At 40.1% G+C, this 22,966-nt stretch overlaps 1 protein-coding gene across 3 annotated transcripts in view; it reads left to right on the top strand.

Moving 5' to 3' along the window:
• LRRC8B (leucine rich repeat containing 8 VRAC subunit B) overlaps positions 1-22,966 on the top strand; it is a 70,249-nt gene that overhangs the window by 30,710 nt on the left and 16,573 nt on the right. Inside the window, exons 1-5 of one of the 3 annotated variants that reach the window (XM_032301513.1) lie at positions 2,785-3,340; positions 9,785-9,839; positions 17,864-18,011; positions 19,074-19,174; positions 20,534-22,701. In XM_032301513.1, the coding sequence (XP_032157404.1) occupies positions 20,560-22,701 (2,142 nt within the window). In that variant the 5' untranslated portion in view covers positions 2,785-3,340; positions 9,785-9,839; positions 17,864-18,011; positions 19,074-19,174; positions 20,534-20,559. Of the gene's footprint in view, positions 1-2,784; positions 3,341-9,784; positions 9,840-17,863; positions 18,012-19,073; positions 19,175-20,533; positions 22,702-22,966 lie in introns of those variants that run through there. The other 2 variants (XM_032301512.1, XM_032301511.1) reach the window with 2 other exon arrangements.

Raw genomic sequence — 22,966 nt, 5'->3', positions numbered from 1 at the left:
CAATATTTATTTTACCACCAATATCAACCTTTGGGGCCTGTAGACACATTGTCCACATTGTAAAGGTGAGGACTCAGACCTGGGTTGGATAAGCTGATTTGCTTAAGGGTATGCAGATGGTGGTGGAGGCAGGCTGGAGACTCCAAGTACACGTTTCCCACACTGCAGCCATGGAAGAAAAGCCCCTGCCTTGCTTGTGTGCTGAATGAAGAAGTGAGGTTTCTCTTGATGAGCAACAGGGCCCCAGCAGTAAGGGAATAAGAAATATAAAAATAAATTAAAAATTGGGTGGTTTACACTTACCTAATGCAATTCCAGAACATTTAGAGGGCAACACATCAGCAGAACAAGCAATCACTCTATATCCCAGAACTGACTGCCATAGCAATGACTGCTGCTGCCCAAGGAGGAGAAAACTGTAAAAATGCCCAGTCTCTGGGAGCATAGATACCAGTAACATGTAGGTAGAAACAGAGCTAAAGGCTTTAAAAATCCCTTCTCACAGCGCTAGTCCCATGACACAGGCAGTGTGAGCTGGAGTTGGGGGGAGGGGGAGCCTACCTGACTTGTTGGGTTGGATGAGTGCCCACAGTGAGCCACAGGGTGAAGTATCCTTTCTTCCTAGTCCGGCTAGTCCCAAGTGAGTGATGATCACAGAATATGTGACCCAGTCAGCCCAGCCTTTTGGAGTCAAGCCCTCACATTCTTGGGAAGGAAGTAGCAAGAACCAATAAAACGGCAGAAGAAGCTGGATAGCATTTGTTCCCATCACATTCCATTGCCAGACCTCCCCACCCCTCCCAGTGATATTATTTTTACTTTATAATAACAACAACAACAACAACAACAAAAAACCAAATTGGGAAGGTTTGATATGTTTTAGAAAGGGCTCCCTGACTGCAGTTTGGAAAGGGGACCAAGGAGGGCAAGAGAAGAAAACATTTCTGTTGTCTTCCACAAAGATTCAGCAGGCTCCACCCAAGACAGTGGTGGCAGGGCTGCAGAAGGGGCAGGTTTAAGACAAAAACAGGTAGATTTGAGAGAATAAAAGGAAAGAAGGTTTGGGGCAGGTGCCGGAGCTCTTGATGTTGCTATCAACATTCAGGGACCCAAGAAATGTGGATTGATTTGGTGTGGATGTGGGCAGAAGTGGTGGGTTTAGTTTGGGACATGCTGAGTGTTAGGTGCTTCCGCACATATCAGTGGATAGCCAGGAAGCTGTTTAGGAGACGATTTTGAGGCTCAGAGTTAGAGAGCAGGGCTCACCATGTCTTTTTGGGGATCCCCTACGTAGAGGTGGTGGATGATCTTTTAGGGTAGGGGATTTCACTAGAGGAACACTAGAGGACCCATGAACAGAGAAGCTACTGGCCAAGGACTGAATCCTGGTGAACCCCAGTGCCCCAGGGATGGATCTGTATTAGGCCCCTTACATGGTTCCCAGTTACCTTTTTACCTTCAATTAAAATCTGTGCTCTTGTTACTATGCTTGACCCAATGACCTTCTTTTCATGCTGTGACCCACTTTTACTCTCTTTTTAGCAAGATTGATTATTAGTTGCCAATCATAGACCATTCATTGCTCTCTTTGTCTTTGAGTTCATGTTTTCCCTGGTGCTGTCACCATTTTTTAAAAAATCCCTGTTCAATTCTTGCCACTCCAGAGGAGTCTTTTCAGATTAAGTGTCCCCCAGCTCCAGCTGCAATTAATCAACTCAGAGAACAGTGGGAGGTTGGAAGTGGAGAGTCTATCGATCATTTGGCTTTCCCTCCAATGTGACAAGTGAGGAAAGTCAGGTCAAATGAGGCTAGGTGACTCATTCAACGTTATACTGTCAGATCACTGGAAAGCAGGGAGTAGAAATTGAGTCTCCTGACACCTAGTCAGGGGTTCTTTCTGTTAAGCCATGCTGCCTTGTGGTTTTGATTCTTCCCTCTGCCACTGTCATGGTGACTTTCCTTCATTTGAACATCCAATCTCATTCCTGCATTCGCTCGTCCTCATTCAGTATAGCCCTCTGGAGAGGCAGAGCAAGGATTTCTCTTATTAAATTGGCTCTCATTTGATATGGGTCATTACTGCTACCCTCTTGTGCCTTGGATGGTCATTTCCACTCCACATATCCAGAGCCCAAGGAAGTAACAAGGCAGTCCTACAAAAATGAGTTCATAATTATGAGAGCCTCAGGAATTGATTGATTGATTGATTGATTGACTGATGGGTGTTATGTGCCCAGTAAGAATGTCTGCTATCCCCAAGGGAAAGGGTTATGATTGCTCTTCTTTAATTGCTTCCCAAAACACACGCCATCTCTCCCTCCACCCACCCCACCTGCCATCTAACCCCTCTCCCCAGCCCTTCTTCACATTAGGCTATCCTTGATGCCTTCTGCTAGATTGGCCTCTTTTTTTTTTTTTTAAAGATTTCATTTATTTATTCGACAGAGATCACAAGTAGGCAGAGAGAGAGGAGGGGAAGCAGGCTCCCTGCTGAGCAGAGAGCCGGATTTGGGGTTCGATCCCAGGACTCTGGAATCATGACCTGAGCTGAGGCAGACTCTTTAACCCACTGAGCCACCCAGGTGCCCCTAGATTGGCCTCTTAATAAAAGATTAATAAGAGGCTCAAATACTTTTCAAGTTATTGGTGATTTTTGTAAACAGGTGGGTGCCTCAATGGTTATTTGGGAGAAAAAAGAAAGGCCTCCTGTGTGTGCTTACCTAGATAGTAAGAAGATTTTTGAATGTGTTAGCTTCATATATGGCTATTTCTGTAGTAGAGAAGATCTGTGCCTTTTCTAGGCAAATTAGTAGGATCATTTTCTCTCACACAGCCAAATCCTTCTAATTCAAGGTAACAAACAAAACTGATAATTAAATAGTATTTATTATAATCTAGGAATTATGGGTAAAGTAAATTTGACACAGTAAACATATTTTTTATGTGTCAGTATGCCTTCCAGTACATTGGGGCCCACTGGACATTAAATCTGTGTAATCCATTTATGTTCATTTTAAAGCAGTCAGAACAGCTTTTGTTTTATATGATTATAGGGTTTTGTGATAAAATACGCATAACATAAAATGTAGCATCTTAACCATTTTTAAGTGTACAGTTCTGTGACATCAAGTTCATGCACGCTGATGTGCAACTGTGGATTGTAAAACATGGCCTTTGCTTGGGTGACATTGGTGATACCAGGCTTGCCTACAGTGTGAATCTTGACTGAGAAGACATGCACTGCATGAGAAGGAGGGGTAACTTATTTTTGCATCATCTTGTATTGTTTTGTCCTCACAGCACTTTGTCTTCCTTCTGGGCCATATATTAAATGATTGAGGTAAGTTACATTTATATTTCACAACACTTTCTAATAACTGGAGTCCTGTGATATATTGCAAAATCTGGCATGGAAATCACTCATTTAGGAGAACACAACATTAGGAGAACAGAACCCCCTGACGTCTTATCTGGTTTTTCTTTACAAGCTAATACTTTAAAGCCAACCCTTAAAGGATTAATTTTAGATAAAGCTGTTACTCTGTTAATAAATTACCATTTTTGAGTGTTTACTTTGTACCTGCTTTTGGGCTAAGCATTTGATTTATGGTTACCTCATTTAATTCTCTCTCTCTCTCTCTCTTTTTTAAGATTTTATTTATTTATTTAAGAGAGAGAGAGCAAGAGCAGGGAAGAGGGACAGAAGCAGGCTCCCCACTGAGCAAGGAGCCCGATGTGGGGCTATATCCCAGGACCCTAGGGTCATGACCTGAGCAGAAGGCAGATGCTTAACTCACTGGGCCACTCAGGTACCTCCACCTTTTTAAATTCTTAAAATAACTGTATGGTCCCTGTTTTACAGATGAAAAAAATGGATACTTATCTTATCTACCATTAGGCAGGTGGTAAATGACAAAGTTAGAGTTCAATCGGATCTAGCCATTCTGCTGTGCTCCCTTCCAGGCTTCTCTAACAGTCATACAAGTTTTCTGGTAAGAACTAGGCCTAACAACATAACCAACATATTAAAAGTAACTAATATACTGAACACATGTGATACTTCTTTAGTAAGTCTTTCAGAAAGAATGTCATTTGTAGGGGCTCTGATATTAATTTGTTTTGACCACATTTTAATAGGAAAGCCAAGAAGAAAAGCCTTGTAAAATATTATTTAGACACAGATTAAGCCTCAGTTATTCCTCTTGTTATTATATTGCTGGAGGCATGTTTCTGTAAAAGGCTGTGCCTGTAGGATGCTCCCTTGCTCTGGCCATCTAGCATGTCAATCTTAATTATATAATAGAGGCAGGCAGGATGGAAGGAGCATTTGTTGATTCTGTTTCACAAGATGGAATACTGAGTAACAAGCTGGGAAAACTATATTAAGCTGATTTTCAGATTGTGTCTTTTAGTTCCCCTAAAAGATAGATTGTAGGTTTTTTTAAAAGAGAGATGCACGTTCTATATAAAACTCCTTTTTATATAGTGCACTGGAGAGGCGGTGTGGCAGATGGCTCATAGAGTGGGTTGGTGTGAATTTGGGGTTCACTTTGTGAGCTTGAGCAAGTTTCTTAATTTTTCCAGTCCTCAATGTTCTCACCTTTAATGCTGAGATCATAATACCTACCTCGCTAAATACACAGTAAATGTTAGCCTTCCCTTTCCCATCTCCTTCTACCTTTTAAATTCTGCACATAGTTATTACTAAGGATGCCTTGTATGTTAGGTCCTGTCCAGTACACTATATTCTTCTAAAAGCTCTAATCGAGGAGGCAGGAAGGCATCTAACCATCTCTTTGTGATACAGATTAATGACAGTGTAACAGAACCATCAGCATTCTCTAAATGCTAAAGAGGCATGAACTATCAGCATTCTCTAAATGCTAAAGAAGCATGGAACAACTACTTATTTGGTGGGTAGAATGGGTAGCAGCGTTCATTTTATTTTTTTAAAGATTTTATTTATTTGACGGAGAGGAACAGCAAAAGCAGGAATACAAGCAGGGCAAGTGGGGGAGGGAGAAGCAGTCTTCCCGAGGAGCAGGGAGCTTGATGCAGGGCTGGATCCCAGGACCCTGGGATCATGACCTGAGCTGAAGGCAGACGCTTAACGGCTGAGCCACCCAGGCACCCCAGCAGCATTCATTTTAAACATCTTTTGTGTTTAATGGTCATTTAATACTTGGCGAACATTAAACCTTTATATTTTAGGGTCAGAAGTTAACTCAACCTAAACATTGGGCTGATTTTCAGTGCATGGCAATTTGATATTTGACACTGGGTTAAGAAAATGTTCTACTGGATATAGCATTCTTTATAATGATCTCTATCAGAAGTTATTGATTTTAGGAGACTGAGAACATCCAGAGACATGTAATATTTTCAGCTTAATCATAGCTCACAGGAATTGTGGAATTACAATACTTACAGACCCTGAGGAGACAAGAAATGTCCTTTCCTTCCCCAAGCCCATGGTCTTGAGGGAAGGTGGAGAGAGGGCTCACATTGTACTACTGCATTGTACTTTTAGCTTGTACAAAAGAATTGTGAAATCATAATTTGATAAGATATTAAGGTCATTTAGGAATGCTGTGGCATTTATCCAGTGATCCATCACTGATTCAAAATGACTCACTGCCATGAGAATGCAGCCAGTTATGCTAAATTTGACAGCAGTTCTCCACTCAGATCTCTGCAATGTCATGTTTGGTGGCTTTGCTGAAAAGTATGAATTTTTCTCCTTCCAAAGGGTGAAAGCTTCACCTCTGCTTCTGAATCTCTGCACTGATCATGGGGTGATGGAAATGCCTGAGGTTCTGTCCTCTCTGTTCTGCTTTCCCACCTTCCTAGACCCATTGTGTGTGCCCACCAATTGTGTTATAGGTCATTCAGAGTCAGGCCTTCTTCCTCTGTACCCTTGGTTCCTAACTGGTTGGTGAAACTTGACCTGGTATTATTGGTTCACTCAGTAATTATTTACCAAATATTCATGGTAGGGATAGGGGCCAGGATTGAGATATGGGGGTCCAAGAGATAAGCTAATAATTTGTTACCCTGGGCAGGCTGATGATTTGATGCCACTTCAGACTGTTGTCCTTTGAATATTTTTCACAACATTTTTAAGAAGAAAAGCCAAGCTCCAGGTGAGAGGGAAGGGGGTAACCAAAGAATCCCTCAAATCTCCCTCCTGCCAGTTCCTAGGTTCTCAACAGACCAGAAGAAAAATAACAGACCCCTTCTTTTTCCTTCCAAGCTTACTTTATACAGACCCTGAGAAAAGTCCTGGTGGATACTATTTTTATTTCATCTAGTTAAGTTTCCAGAGATGTCTTCAGCACCCCATGGATATGTCTGTATGTGGAAACTGCCCTAATAGCCAGGCTTTTTTTTTTTTTTTTAAGATTTTATTTATTTATTTGACAGAGAGCACAAGCAGGCAGAGAGAGAAGGTTGGGGGGGGGGGGAGCAGGCTCCCTGCTGAGCAGAGAACCCAATGCAGGGCTCGATCCCAGGACCCTGGGATCACGACCTGAGCCGAAAGCAGAGGCTTTAACCCACTGAGCCACCCAGGCCCCCACAATCAGACTTTTAATCTAGGCCTGGGAAAAGACACTGGGATAGATCCCAGACATGTAGATAAATAAGATGCTGCCTCAATGCTCAAGGAACTTGAGACAATAGCTTATTCTATACTCTAACACAGTGTGAGAGAACTGTTAATGTAGCAGGAACATGGATGCAGGGACAGGGAATTCAGGCTGTGGAGGTCAAGGTGGATCATGGAGGTGACTCATGGAGGTGATTGCAGGGTGGGACAGATGGGGAAATGAAATGTCCCTCTTTTAAGTACATCTGGTATTTCTAGTTTGAAATTATACAATTAAAATATGATTTTAATAATAAAAATATGATTTTAAAATCATATTTTAATTGTATAGAAACTAAAGGCTTAAACTTATGGAATTGTTGGAGAGCAGGATGAGCAAGTGTGATACTGCAATGATTCTGGCCATATCTGACTTACAAAATGAGATCGAGTTACTAGGCAGAGATTCTTGACTTCTTGCTAAGCCTTAAAGGGGAAGATTTTATTTAACCATCACTAAGACACAGATTCATGCCAATGGAGAACCATTCTCAGATTCCAGAGTTTTAGAGCAGTTCTTTGCTTAACTACAAAGGAGTTCGTTTTGTCAATCTCCCCTATCTCTACTGACCAGAAGGAAATGAGAGCATCCAGACTTCTCAGTTTTCAAAGCAGAAGGCATGGGGCCTCTTGTTTTTCTATCACGGTTGATTGTCCCCTATTGTTCTTTAATCCACAGTCACTTGGAAGTAGTCCTTTGTATGTCATTTCACTGGAAACCTTTTGAAGGGAGTTGTTCTTTGAGAAAGCGAATTTTGGGTGTTCTGTTTGTCATCTCCAGATCTCCAGAACAGACTTTTTTTCAGATTGTCTTGGAATTGACTTTTTAAGTGAAAATGAACGTGCTTTGGGTCGTGCCAGTGGGGAGAGAAAATGTTTTTGAGGGAGTAGTAGGTAATGCTAGTTTCATAACACTCATTACCATAGCAGCAGAGCAAACCAGAGAAGCCTGTGTCAGCAGCTGGGTCCATCAGCATTACCCTTGACAGTCGAATCCTGGGTTTTCCTGCCTCATGTGGACTATTGATTCTATTCTAAAAAGCATTGTCATTTAGTATTTTCACATTTCCTTTTTCCAGCTTGTAGTTTCTTTTGCTGCTAGGGAGAAAGAAAGCCGATAACTTATGCTAGTTTCTTTCTTTCTTTCTTTCTTTTTTAAGATTTTATTTATTTATTTGACAGACAGAGATCACAAGTAGGCAGAGAGGCAGGCAGAGAGAGAGGGGAAAGCAGGCTCCCTGTTGAGCAGAGAGCCCAATGCAGGGCTTTATCCCAGGACAGGGATCATGACCTGAGCCAAAGGCAGAGGCTTAACCCACTGAGCCACCTAGGAGCCCCTATGCTATAGTTTCTAAAATTAGTTTTGAGTGATTTTGTTTTAGTCTGAATAAAGAAACTGAACTACGTTTTGTTGTTTTTTTACTTGACAACAATGGCTTCACTCTGAGATGACAAGTTGTGGTTAGGAGGAAGCTTTCATTACAGTTATATCTTCTCAGCAAAATATTCCTCTGGTGTAGGTAAATAAGAAGTAGAAAAGAAGAATGAGGGGCGCCTGGGTGGCTCAGTTGGTTAAGCATCTGCCTTCGGCTTAGGTAAATGAGCTCAGCATCCTGGGATGGAGCAGGGAGCCTGCTTCTCCCTCTCCCTCTGCGGCTCCCCCTGCTCGTGCTAGCGCGCGCGTGCACGCGCTCTCTCTCTCTCTCTCACTTTCTGCCAGATGAATAAATATTTTTTAAGAAGAAAAAAGAAGAATGAAACTTGTTAGTAAAACATGTTAAAAAGCATTCAACTCAACCCAGTCAGAGAAATGCAAAATAAACAATAAGCTAATTTGGGGTGGAATTAGCCAAGGTTTTTTTTTTTTGTTTGTTTGTTTGTTTAATGATGATTTCCACATATCGTAAGGGTACTACTCATACTGTTTATGGAGAAGAAAATTAGTATGACCTTCTTGAGAAATAATTTGTTGTTATATATCAGAGAACTTAAAACATTTACGCCCTCAGACCCATCACTCCCACTTTTAGAGATCTATGCAAAGGAAATCATATGAATAGAGTACAGGGATGTTTACACTATTATTAGTAGTAAAAAGGGAAGATGTAGGACTTTATACAAAAATAATTTTGTGAACTATGACATATCTATGTGTGAACTATTATGCTTCCATCGAAACATGTTTAGAGGGGCACCTAACTGGTTCATTCAGTGGAACATGCGACTCTTGGTCCTGGCCTTGTGAGTTGGGTTTGGAAATGACTTAAAAATACAATCCTTTTAAAAAAAAGATGCTGTTTACAGAAACTATAACAACATTGAGAAAGCCTATGATAAAAAATAAGAGGGAAAAATATTGTGCCATTGAATTTTACAATGGCTTAATTGTGTCAAATAAAAGAACAGCAAGCAACAATAACAAAAAACCCCAAAGCAAAAACAGTAAAAACTTGAAAGAGAAACTATCCCAAATACCCCCCTTCCTCTTTTTATATAAGAAATGCAGATATTTTCAATGGTTATTTATTATTTATACTTATAAATATATTTATTTATAAACTTTTAATATAAAATATATAAATATATATTATATACATATTTAATAAATATATATGTATATCTTTATATATTAAAAATATAAAGATATAAGCATATCTCAGGTTTAATTTATAAACTTGTAAATAATATTCATTTATATTTATTTTATAATTTATTTTGTTTAATCGTATATGTTATATATTTTATATTTTTATATTTTTATTTTTATATATAAATAAATTACATACAACATATCATAAAAATATAAATTTAATTTATAAGCTTATAAAAACATGTATAAGGTTATAAATTAAACCTGAGATGTAATGTTTATCTCATTCTTAAATAAAAATTGAATGTTCATATTTTATGCCTTATAAATTGCTGTGGTGAAGACACTGAAAGTACAACATGTGACAGTGGTTTGTGTTTTTGCAGGAGGTCAGAAAGCTGACTTCTATAATAACACTCACTTTTTAAGTTGTATGTCTCATAAAGTTATTATATATCTTGGAAATCTTAGAATCACGTAAGTAGATAACTTGTCTTGCAGTGCTGCATTGAGTAAAATGTAATAATGTGTTTATGATTTCTCTTCAGGAATTTTTCAAACAAAAACTAATTGCAGAGTTTCCAGTTGACCAGCATTCATCGGGTAAGGTTAACATTTTGAATTGTGAACACATGGTAAAGATAATTATTGGTAGCTTGGGGCAAATACTGAATACTTAATATGTAAAAAGAGATTGTTATTCCTTACAGATCTTTTGCATAAAATCCTTTTGATATAGTTAAACCAGTTAATAAACTAGAAAATTAAGTCTGTATAAGTTTTGGTAAAATGTCCTCTTCCTGTCCTTTGTTGGTCTTGTACATTGCAGAGTATATGTGTATGTAGGTTGATGTTATTTTTTTAAACCTTAGAGATCTGAGAAATATAATGTCTACGACAGACTTAGACTCCATGATTCCACGTCTGTATTTTTTTGATTTTTGCTTAAGGTAGTGCTTTTTAATGCAGGGAATTGATTTGCCATGCTTCTGTAAATAAACAATGGCCGCCCTTTCCCAGATTACAGAAGTCAGAAATAAACAAGTCCCATATCTGTTGCTTTCTACAAATATCATTTATCTTTAATACTTGTGGAGATTAATCTTAAATTAGCTCTGTGGCAGAACTTTTGACATTGACATAATGAGCAATTAATTTGTATACTATATCAAGTAGCATGACTCTCTAGTATTGTGAATATGACAAATGTCTTGAAAAGTGTGTTGCCCAGGTCTGAACATATGTAATCCAGGTGAAGCAGTGGTGAGGACATTGGGTCTGTCCTCTGGGTATCGTGAACACCCTTCTTTTATAGATGAAAGTATAGATCCTTTGACTTCTTGAGTATATTCACATATCCCTGCTGATTCATTGAGTAACTGAATTTTTAAAAGCTAGTATCAGGGTGCCTGGGTAGTGCACCAGTGAAGTGCCCAGCTCTTGCCTTTGGCTCAGGTTGTGATCTCAGGGTTATGAGATCGAGCCCCACGTGGGCCTATGTGCCCCACGTTGACCTCTGTGCTCTGTGCAGAGTCTGCTTAAGTCTCTCTCTCTCTCCATCTCCCCTCCTCTCAAAAAACATCTTAAAAAAAAAAAAAAAAACAGCTTATATCAGGTCAGCTGCTTCTCTACTTATGGCTCTTCAGTGGCTTTTCCATTCCTCCTGGACTATTTATTATCCAAACTCTATATGTTGGCTGCAGGCCCTCCCATTTAGTTCCTAACATCCCAGCTGAGAGTCCTCCCTTCTGATCTGCACCCATTCTAAGCTTCTTGCTCCTTCTACTTGGAATGAGCTTCCCCAATATCATTGCATGGCTGGCTCTCTTCAGATCTAAAGAGGCCTTCCCTGACTGTCCAATCTAAAGGAGCCCTACATTCTTCATGGCACTTATGAATTTATTGTGTTTACATATTTGGTTGTCTCTCTTTCCTTCTTCCTCAGTAAGATCCCTGAAAGCAGGGATCTTTCTGTCTTGCACATCTATATTTCCTGAATGCTTCAGCCTCCACCAGGCATGGAGTAGGTATCCTACAAACTAAAATCCTGACCTCTCTTTGAGAAGTGCTACTGTTCAGGGATGTCCCACCCATTCTCTTGGGGGTATTTTCTTTGTATAGAATCAAATGTAGTACTTATTAGGTTTACCCATCATGCCACCCATTTGGCCTGGTGACAACTTGGCATGGTGGTGCTTCCAACTATGCATGTCTTCTCATGGGATTATAAATCCCATGAAAGTAGAAACAAGGTCTCATATTGCCTTAGTACACCTTTGGAGTCCTAGCCTCCCTAATTGAGTGCATTTAAATATTAACTTTAGAGAAAGGGTTAAGATGAGTGGCTTAACCATATTTTTAGTATTTCTTGAATACACTGGTTTGTCCTAGAGCTTAAAAAAAAAAATCTCATTTTGATTTATGGTTTAAAATTGTAAAATAAAAATGTTCTGGACTACATTCATGAATTCATTAAGAAGGCGTATTAGTAATTAGGCTAGGTAGCCATTATCAATTCTATCAACTTCCCAGTTCTGTACAAATTAGGAAATTTGCTCATAATTCCAGGCCCTGGAGAAGTAACTTTAACATTTGTATGCTTTAGTTTTCTTACTTGTAGAGTTACAGTCTAATTTCCATGGTTTCTTCCTGGGTTAGCTAGCCCATATGATTCTGCTCTTGTGAAAGGAAGGTCACCTATGGGAGGAGTAGGAGAAGCAAATGATCTCTGCTATCAGCCAGACATTCAAAAGGAAAGCATGTAGATTCACAAGAGACTACACAAGAACTGAGTCTGGATCTACTTGATGGCTTACTTATTGTGGGTGGTGGGAGGGGGAGTCAAAAAAACATTTTATTAAACAATGAAGATGGTGGAGAAGGGTCCAAGGTTCCTTCTACTTACATATTCTAAGAATCACATAACCACTGGTGGCTTATGTGCCAATGTTAATATTATAATGTGACTGCAGCTTCTTTCATTTTAAATGTATTCTAGATAATTTGGTAGCTTACTGACCGCATCAAAGAACTGAGAAGCCTTTTCCTAAAAAAGACAATTACCATCTACATTAAAAAAATCATGTGTTCCCTAACTGTCAGAAACAAGGAAAAGTAAAGCAATTTTTTTTAAGTTCAGAACAACTCAGATTTAATTGGAATTTCTAGAGTTATTCCTGTGGTGTTGATTGTTGTACTCAGTAATGGTCTTCTGGGGCTTCATATGATAAATTTTCCTAATATTTAGAATATTATTTATGATTGTTTTGGAAACCCATTACCGTTGTACAGCTTTGGATAAGAAACTGCTGAATGGTAGTTACACATCACTTCTCTCCTTTGGTTTCTCAGTGATATTGACCATGATGTCATACTCTTTCCTTGAAACTGATTTCCGTTCCAGAAACACTGTGCTTCTTTCTCACTGAGCCTGCTTCTTGCTCCCCCTTTGCTCTTCCTGGTCTAAGAATCCTTCTTCATGGGATATATTATTCAGGGGAGAAATTCTGTTCTTCACTCACTCAGTTCTCTCTCTCAAAGAACGAATTCATTTCTGTGGCATTATCTACTACTTAAATGTTCTTGAGTTCCTATCATGAATTAAAGATGGTGGTAAACACTTCGTGATTTTTCCAGCTGGAGTCCGTTTTCCTTCCCTTTAAAAATCTAGACCAGCTTGGTTACCTTTTTTGAACCCTCAAACCTGGCCGAAGTGGTGCGGAGTAATTTCTAAGGCTGGACTTTAAAGAGATTTGCAGCTTCTGCTCTTGGGGGCTTGTAGCGTTCCTTTGAACTTAGTCACCTTGCCATGGGAAAGCCTAACCAGCCATGTACGTGGAGGAGTGGCCCCTGGTCATTAGCCAAACTGAGCAGCAAGACCAGCAGACAGCCCAAATGCCAGTCCTATGATTGGCATTTTAAACCTTCCAGCCATCCCAACATTCCAGCCAACACCATGTGAAACACAAGATCTGTCCAATTATCCCAGAGAATCATGAGAAGTGACAAATTGTTGTTTTAGCCACTCAGTTTGGGGATAGTTTTTTGCATAGCAATAGAGATCTAAAGCAAAAATTGGTACCCAGAAGTGAGGTCCTGCCCTAATGAAACATCTGGAATTGGCTTTGAGACTAGGGCACAGTGAAGGTTTGGAGGGAAGCGAGACAACTATTAATGGTGGCTGGAAGGGCAGTGAGGAAATCACTATTGGGGGGTATAAAACGGTACCTTTGTTGCATACTGACAAAAAAATTGACGAGACTGACACCCCCAGTAACGTGGAAGATGGAAAATGAACCTAAGGGATTTGTGCATCTAGCTTAGGAGATTTTTCAGCAGAAAATCAGAATATCCAACCTGGGTGGTTCAGTGGGTTAAGTGTCCCACTCTTTATCTCAGCTCAGGAATTGATCTCAGGGTCATGAGTTCAAGCCCTGTGTTGAATTAAAAAATGTATTCAAACATAAAAAAAAATATATTGGAAGTGCCAATTGACTTTTTTTCACCACAACCAAAGAAAGAAGAAATTGTCTGATTTTAAGCAGACTTTGGATATTGTTCCCTTCCAGAATTGTCTACGGTTGTAGATAAAACTGTTCTTCATTCCCAGCTTTTCCACCCAGCAAAAGGTACTCAAAGTAGAGATCAGATCCAGAGCACGGCTGCCAGGAGAACATAATCTCAAGGTACAAACAAAACCCAGGGCCTCACAGTAAGACCCTGTACTATGACTTCAAAAGATGAAAGGCCATGCCTTCTGGATCTTCTCTGCTAGATAACGGGACTTCTACATTCCTTAAGAATGCTGTCCCACAGCCCCCTAGACCTAATTTAGCTGACAAGATCCTGGACTTCAAGCCTGAACTTGATGCCATAGTCAGATGAAATTTTTAGGAGCTTGGAAGAAGGTGAGTGTTGCTTTGCATGTAGGAGGAAATGACTAGAAATCACAGGGAAAGCAGGGTGAGTTAACCCAGGCTGTGTATCTGTTACCACTCCTCCTACTGAGAAGTCACATTTCCCCTCCTCTGTTGTCTGGAATCAGGGCTGGCTCTGTGACTCCTTTGACTGATAAAAAGTGGTGGACGTGATACCATGTAGCTTTGAGAGCTGGGCCAGTAAAGAACTGCAGTTTTCCCCTTCGTGCTTGGAAAGCACCATCTTCGAACCCTGCCACGCTATGTCAGGACCCTCAAAGAGCCATGAGAAGTCGCACTGGAAGGCCAGCCAGCAGCCAGCTCCAACCACCAGCCTGATGAACAGGCATTCTGGACCTTCCGGCCACTCTTGTGCCGGCCGATCCCATCAAGTTAATGAATCACCCCAGAATCATGAGAAATAGAACCTTATTATTTTTTTCAGCCATTAATATTTAGAATATGCAGAATAGTTAGCCCAAATCCTTCCCATCTACATGTGGCTGAGCACTGGCCTCTCCCAGGAAAGGTCCTAGTACCTTAGCTACACCCTGCCTAACACCTGACTATATTACTTTCTGCTCTCTGATATGCTCCATTAATTACTATACAAATATTTGTTGTACACCATGTGCTAGGAACTGTGGAAGATACTATGTAATGCCATAGACTCAAAATCTGAATCCTTTTGACTCCTGCTTCTCCTGGACCCCTTTATCTGCTGTTGCTAAGTCATGTTGGATTTTCATTTACAGTGACTCTTTCGGTCATTGCTTTCTTTTCAAACGTGTTGCAAAATTCTCCCTCATTATTTCACCCACACGATTGAAATAGCCTTTCAGCTCGACTTCATTGTCTGATTCCTCTTCAAGTTCACCCTACAAATCTCTACAGCTCAGAGACTCCCTGTTCTCCTGCCTCACACACCTGGTTCTCGGGTCTCTGAAGGGCTCATGGAGTGGGCTGGTCGCTGTTACTGGTAATCTGTGTAGAGGGATAGCACTCTAGACATCTACTGAAACTTCCAAGATTTAAAAGGCTGGCACTTTCCCCAGATATTTAATTGCCAATCTGTCTTGTGAGCTTTCTCTTCCTGTGGAGATGTGGAGAAAACAAACCAAAAAGTACTGGTCTCAGCTAGACCAGTTGAATTGCTTGATCCATCATAGGAGTAGGGCCTGGATTTGAGGGTTTGGGTTTTCTTGTTTGTTTGTTTGTTTGTTGTTTTTTGTTTTTTTAAAGCACTCTAGGTTGCTCTAATGGGAAGCCAAAATTGAGAACCACTGTCTTAGATTCTCAAAAAATGGTCTCTGCACCAACAGCATCAACATTAACTAGGAGTTTTTTAGAAGTGCTCATTTTGGGGGCCTTCTTCAAACCTAATGAATCAGAAACTCTGAGGTGTGGTTTTTTTTAGATTTTGTTTATTTGTCAGAGGGACAGAGAGCACAAGCAGGGGGAGCTGCAGGCAGAGAGAGAGGGAGAAGCAGGCTCCCCGCTGAGCAGGGAACCCAATGCCGAACTCATCCCAGGACCTTTCGATCATGACCCAAGCCGAAGGCAGATGCTTAACCAACTGAGCCACCCAGGCATCCCTAGAACTTTGTGTTTCAGTAAGCTCTCCAGTGATTTTTATGAATATTAATGTTAGAGAAACACTTCACTATATAAATCTTAGGTCCCTTCCAGGAAGTCTCAAAACTACAACTAAATGTGGGAAGAGCGTTTATTATTTGAAAGTTGCTCTATTGACAGGATCTGAAACAATTGGTAAAGGACATAAACCTGTTACCAAGTGTCTTGCTAGTGATCACTTAAGTTCTTGAGAAATGCTGAATGATTATTACCACATCTCTGAAAAATGCCTCAAGGGGTTATTTAATTTAATCTGAAGAAAAGGAGCAGGTTAATCAAGGATACTGATGCATGATTTCCCAGAGAGAGAACTCGAGAGGTGAATTGAAACTTCAGTTGGTTGTATGTTAGACCCAAGGAACATCTTTTGATGAGAAGTGGTACTAAACATTTTGAAGGGATATAAGGCAATTTCTAAGTCAATTTTCTGTGAGAGCGTAGAGAATCCCCGTTTTAAATTGTTTGGTTATATCCCTGCCTGGGGTCAGAGACAGAGATCTTTGAAGTAGTGTCCAGTTCTCTGCATAGAATGACTCTAAATACCATCTGATCATCATTTGTTTATTTTTTCACTATTTTGGAAATGCTTTCAAAGTAAAATAGGGACTAGTGGGAAGTAAAGATGCCTAACTTGAGTGTTCTTGTTTCAATCCTAGAGGCTTTGGGGTGAGATTGTCAAAGAATTCATGTGCTTTGAAAAGCTTTTATGATTTTTGAATGAGGTTTAAAAGCTAAAGGAGTGGGATTAGGCCACAAAATCCTTTACTCTTAACATGGTTTCTTTGAACTGATTTAGTGCATTTGTATATTAGAAATAGAGATCTGATTTAGATTGAATCCTTATTGTTTGCAAAAATACAGTCTGGAAAAAATTTCCTAGATACACAAACAGTTAAATTTTGTAGTGACAAAGGCTATGCTCTAGCCTTTGAGATAAACACTTTAATTAGAAAAATTAACATCATGTAATATATAAGAATGCTTGAGTTTTTCATACATCATGAAACCTGGATGCTATGTATTTATTTATTTATATGTGAAGTCTTAGTTCAGTGGAAAACGTTTGGTAGAAAAAGTTTAGCTGGGGAAAGTTGATTCTATAGTATATTAGAGTGGACATGGTAGAAAACTGTGTATTTCCGTCCTTTTTTTTTTTTTTTTTTTTCCAAAAGATTAAAATGGAACCCAGTTACAATGCAGTTGGTGGGGTGAGTTAATGTTTTTGTCCAGGCTCCTTTAACAAGCTAGCACAGACTGGGTGACTTAACTAGCAGACATTTATTTCTCACAGTGCCTGGAGGCTGGGAAGTTCAAGATCAAGATTTCAACACACGTATTTTAGGGGGACAAAATATTTAGTCTGCTGCAGTTGGGGAAAAGAGAGAAATAGCTTTTTCTTTAGCCTTTGAAAGAACAGAGTGGCATAGTTAATTGGATTTAATGAGACAGCGTGGTCTGCTGTGGACAAGGTTTGAGATTTGAGTCTGGGGACCCAGGTTCTAACTGGAATTATTTCTTGACAGTTTTGTCACCTTGGGCAGGATGGCTCCTTTGGGCCTCCTTTATTTTCCATGCTTTAAAAATGTAAAGAAGAATAATACTTCTTTAGCGGTTTATTTTCTGAAACCAATTAATACAAATGAAAGTGCTTTGAAAGTAGGATAACAGGTATCAGCTTATAAACTGTACCTTTTTATTTGCTCTCTTATTACAAGGAATTCCTTGATGGAAATCTGAATTAGGTGATTAGGGGGAAAGCTTATAAATCTTAAGAAAGGTAAACAGGAAAAGTTATTTACAAATCACTTTCAGTTAGTATTAATATGATAAACCTATAGTTAGCTGTGGTTCTCTTCACAGATTAGTTATAATAGTTTCTCATACTATTATTTAAAAATGTATATTTTAAAAGATTACTATAGTTGAAGGTTTGTGACTCTCTTCTTTCATAGAAATACTGTGTTTAAAGTAGAAATGTGCTTGTAATTTTTAAAAGAAAATGTATTACAAGAAGTATCAGGATGGCTGGGTAGCATTCTGGAGTTATATAATAAATTCTTTCCTGGTACATTATAGATGCAAAGCAATGGAAGGATATGTAAAATGTTTCACACCTCAAATATCTTTATCATATCTGCTGCACATAAATGCAGTTGTGTATCATATGTTGGAAGACTTCTAAAAATGAATTGTGAATGAGAAACTCATACTCTAGTGGTACTATGTAAGTATGAATTAGTACACAGCTGGATTATCATACACACTAACTGTGCCTTCCTGCCTACAAAATAATTTGATACTGGATAGTAGTTATCAAGCAAGCTTTATTGCACATAGATTGGTAAATCCAAAGTAAATTTCAGACATGCCCAGCTTTTTGATCTTTGAAAATGACAAGGTCACAAGAGAATTACTAAAAATATCTTAAATACAATTTGTGGTTAATACACTGAGCTGTATTTCAAGTACTTAATAAAACCAAAAAAGGATTGTATCACCAGGGCAAATATATAAACATTCCTAGTAACTTTTCAGAGGTTCATAGGCATTACCAGAATATAATTTCATAGCAACTTAAAAATTTTATGTTTTAGAATGGCCCCATATTTCAAACTGATTGATATATATATGCAGTTTAAATTACTACAAATGATTATTTGATATAGATGCTTAGGATGGTATTTATTAACCTACAAGATTTTAAAAAAAAAACCTAATACAAAGTACAGCTTCATTTAATAATATCATAATTCCAGAGAATTTCAGCCATATTTCTGAGCTGTGTCTTCAAAAGTTATTAACTTGTGACAATTTCTAATGAAATCAGTAGGCTAAATTTGAAGAGCACTGAGCCTTCTTATTTGGAGAGGTGTGTGGTTTAAAATTAGGATGCCGAAATTACGTGATTTGACAGGCCATCTGATAAATGCAAATAAGACCAACTGTGTATGAGGACTGAATGAGAGAAATTAACATATGTAGGCTGCTTGGAAAAGCTAAATGTTCATCTAAGTGTTGTAAATATGGCATTTTAAAGTATATTAACATCTAAGTCTCTGTAGAAACTTCTCTGTAGTTTAAGGGAGTTTGGGGGCTGAGTATGATCTCATATATGGGTGGGGTCCTGTATATATAGCTTTGCCGAAATGTCTTCCAGTGTCAAAAGTAAACTGATCTGTGAAAATCCATTTGCCGTAACATGTCTTATGATGGAGTGGGTCTCTGAAGACAGTGTCTCCATTTTTGTTTGAAATACCGCAGCTATTATATCTACGCTTTCTCATAGAATGAAGACAAACACAGAGATGGTGTGTCTAAGAAATTTCAAAAGGTGTCGGCCTCCTGATTGAAGCACAGTCAACTTATTGGATTCACCTTTTTCATCCAGTAAGTATAAATATTTACAGTACATTATTTTGATCAATGTTGACTTGTGTTCTTCGTTGAATAAATATTCGCTCTCTGTCAACCCATATCATGGTTGGGCCGTTCGTGTTTACATTCTTCTGCAATTGCAGTTGTATGTCTTAAATGAATTTAACTCACAGGACCTTTAAGAGGACAAATACAGCCGTAAACTGTGAGCTGGCAGAGCCCTTAGAGACGATCTGGTTCACTCTCTTTATCCATTAAAAGACTACTGTGAATCTGTGAATTTTTTTTCTTACCAGATACACTATTAGATCCAAATATTTCCTTTTATTTTCTTCCTCTGTTCCATCTTATATGGTCTGGATTTTACTAATTAGCTATTTTTTAAACAGTTGATATAGCTAAGGTTGAACATTACATAAATCATTGCTGTAAGGAGCACTATCTGAATACTTTTTAATATGAAAAAATGCAAAATCTGCCTCTTGTGTTTCTGAAGGCAAAAATAATGTAATAATAGAACATATCCTTAATCGTTTATCGAATTAGTACTTTGACATCAAAACAGTGCTTATGAGAGAGTCCCCATAGTAGCATGCATTAACTCACAGTTTGTTTCCAATGTAGCACTGATATATCCCTCTAATCCTAACAGATACTTACATAAAGCAATGCTTGCTCAGAAGAATTTCCACAGAATGGTTTAAACACAGCTCTTAAGCCATAACTGATGCTCCAGACATGGGGTAGGATGTGAAAAAGAGCTTGTTCAGACCCTTTGGAAGGTGTGAAATGTGGCTGTAAGAAATAAGTAACATAAGAATACGTTTTCCTAATGTTGGTTGAAGAAAACATGGCTTCTGGATTTTATTTTATTTTAAATTTATTTATTTGTTTGTTTGTTTGTTTGACAGACATCACAAGTAGGCAGAGAGGCAGGCGGGGGCGGGGGAGGGAAGCAGGCTCCCTGCCGAGCAGAGAGCCCGATGTGGGGCTTGATCCCAGGACCCTGAGATCATGACCTGAGCTGAAGGCAGAGGCTTAATCCACTGAGCCACCCAGGTGCCCCGGCTTCTGGTTTTTAATGACTCAGCAGAGAGTCAAGATCCAGGAGGAGACTAGGTAGTTGCTTCACAGTCTGCCCCAAATACCTTTATAGATCCAGTCTGGTGACCACCAAATGGTCTCTCATCTGAAGATGAGTGCACAGCTGGGATGGCCCAAGTTTTCAAGTGAAACCAGAAGACGTTTGCATCCTCTGATCAGCCCTGCCTCCCAGGTTTTGTCCCTGAGCTAAATCCTACCTGGCTAGGACAAGCCATTAGGGCTTTGGATCCTTGCTTCAGTGGCTTTTCTTTTCTTTTCCTCTTCCAGTTCCTGGACTCCTACAAGGGAAAGTCATGATTACACTAACGGAGCTGAAATGTTTAGCAGACGCCCAGTCATCCTATCACATCCTAAAACCATGGTGGGACGTCTTCTGGTATTACATCACCCTGATCATGCTGCTGGTGGCCGTGCTGGCCGGAGCTCTCCAGCTCACACAGAGCAGGGTTCTGTGCTGTCTTCCATGTAAGGTGGAATTTGACAATCACTGTGCCGTGCCTTGGGACCTCCTGAAAGCCAGCGCCAACATGTCCTCCTCTGATCCCGGGACCCCGCTTCCACTCCCCCTCAGAATCCAGAATGACCTCCACCGACAGCAGTACTCCTACATCGATGCCGTCTGTTACGAGAAGCAGCTCCACTGGTTCGCCAAGTTCTTCCCCTACCTGGTGCTCCTGCACACACTCATCTTTGCAGCCTGCAGCAACTTCTGGCTTCACTACCCCAGTACCAGTTCCAGACTCGAGCATTTCGTGGCCATCCTCCACAAGTGCTTCGATTCTCCGTGGACCACCCGTGCCCTGTCCGAAACGGTGGCCGAGCAGTCCGTGAGGCCCCTGACCCTTTCCAAGTCCAAAGTCCTGCTTTCGTCCTCAGGGTGTTCAGCCGACGTTGATTCCAGCAAGCAGTCATTGCCCTACCCACAGCCTGGCTTGGAGTCAGCTGGCATCGAAAGCCCCACTTCCAGCGTCCTGGATAAGAAGGAGGGCGAACAGGCCAAAGCCATCTTTGAAAAAGTGAAAAGGTTCCGCATGCACGTGGAGCAGAAGGACATCATTTACAGAGTGTATCTGAAGCAGATCATCGTGAAGGTCATTCTGTTTGTCCTCATCATAACCTACGTTCCGTATTTTCTAACCTACATCACACTTGAAATTGACTGTTCGGTCGATGTACAAGCTTTCACGGGCTACAAGCGCTACCAGTGTGTCTACTCCTTGGCAGAAATATTTAAGGTCTTGGCTTCATTTTATGTGATTTTAGTTATACTTTATGGTCTCACCTCCTCCTACAGCTTATGGTGGATGCTGAGGAGTTCTCTGAAGCAATATTCCTTCGAGGCGTTGAGAGAAAAGAGCAACTACAGCGATATCCCTGATGTCAAGAATGACTTCGCCTTCATCCTCCATCTGGCCGATCAATATGACCCCCTCTATTCCAAACGCTTCTCCATATTCCTGTCAGAGGTCAGTGAGAACAAACTGAAACAGATCAACCTCAATAACGAATGGACGGTTGAGAAACTAAAGAGTAAGCTTGTGAAAAACTCCCAGGACAAGGTAGAACTGCATCTTTTTATGCTAAATGGTCTTCCAGACAATGTGTTTGAGTTGACAGAAATCGAAGTGCTCAGCCTGGAGCTCATCCCTGAGGTCAAGCTGCCCTCCGCCATCTCCCAGCTGGTCAACCTCAAGGAGCTTCATGTGTACCATTCGTCCCTCCTGGTGGACCACCCGGCGTTGGGCTTCTTGGAGGAGAACTTAAAAATCCTCCGCCTGAAATTTACCGAAATGGGGAAGATCCCACGCTGGGTATTTCACCTGAAGAATCTCAAGGAACTTTATCTGTCGGGCTGTGTTCTCCCTGAGCAGTTGAGTACCATGCAGCTGGAAGGCTTTCAAGACTTAAAAAACCTGAGGACCCTCTACTTGAAGAGCAGCCTGTCCCGGATCCCACAAGTCATTACAGACCTCCTGCCTTCACTGCAGAAGTTGTCCCTCGATAATGAGGGAAGCAAACTGGTGGTGTTGAACAACTTGAAAAAGATGGTCAATCTGAAAAGCCTGGAGCTGATCAGCTGTGACCTGGAACGCATCCCACACTCCATTTTCAGCCTGAACAACCTGCATGAATTAGATCTAAAAGAAAATAACCTTAAAACGGTGGAAGAGATCATTAGCTTTCAGCATCTCCAGAATCTTTCCTGCCTGAAGTTGTGGCACAATAACATTGCTTATATCCCTGCCCAGATCGGGGCGCTATCTAATCTAGAGCAGCTCTCTTTGAACCACAATAATATCGAGAATCTGCCCCTGCAGCTTTTCCTATGCACCAAACTACATTATTTAGATCTAAGCTATAACCACCTGACCTTCATTCCAGAAGAAATCCAGTATCTGAGTAATTTGCAGTACTTTGCCGTGACCAACAACAATGTAAGTAAATGCACTCTTCCTTTTATTTAGCTAGTCTTTTGAGCCTCTGCTGTTGCCGTGTATAATGTGGGTAAAGAAAATGGACCTTCAGTCCTACAAAGCATCCTCTGAGCCTGCTCCGACTACCACTTACCAGTCGCATGCCCATGAGTAAATTACCAAAGCACTGAGCATCAGTTTTTGACCGAACTTACAAGTTGTCATGGAGATTTTGTGAGAAAAAATACATATAAGCACTGGGCATCGTTCCTGGCACATAGTAATT

The sequence above is a fragment of the Mustela erminea genome, chromosome 10, assembly GCF_009829155.1.
Source record: "Mustela erminea isolate mMusErm1 chromosome 10, mMusErm1.Pri, whole genome shotgun sequence".
NCBI classification, from domain to species: domain Eukaryota; kingdom Metazoa; phylum Chordata; class Mammalia; order Carnivora; family Mustelidae; genus Mustela; species Mustela erminea.
The sequence above is the reverse complement of the archived record's forward strand: the minus strand, read 5'-3'. Positions and strand labels throughout refer to the sequence as shown.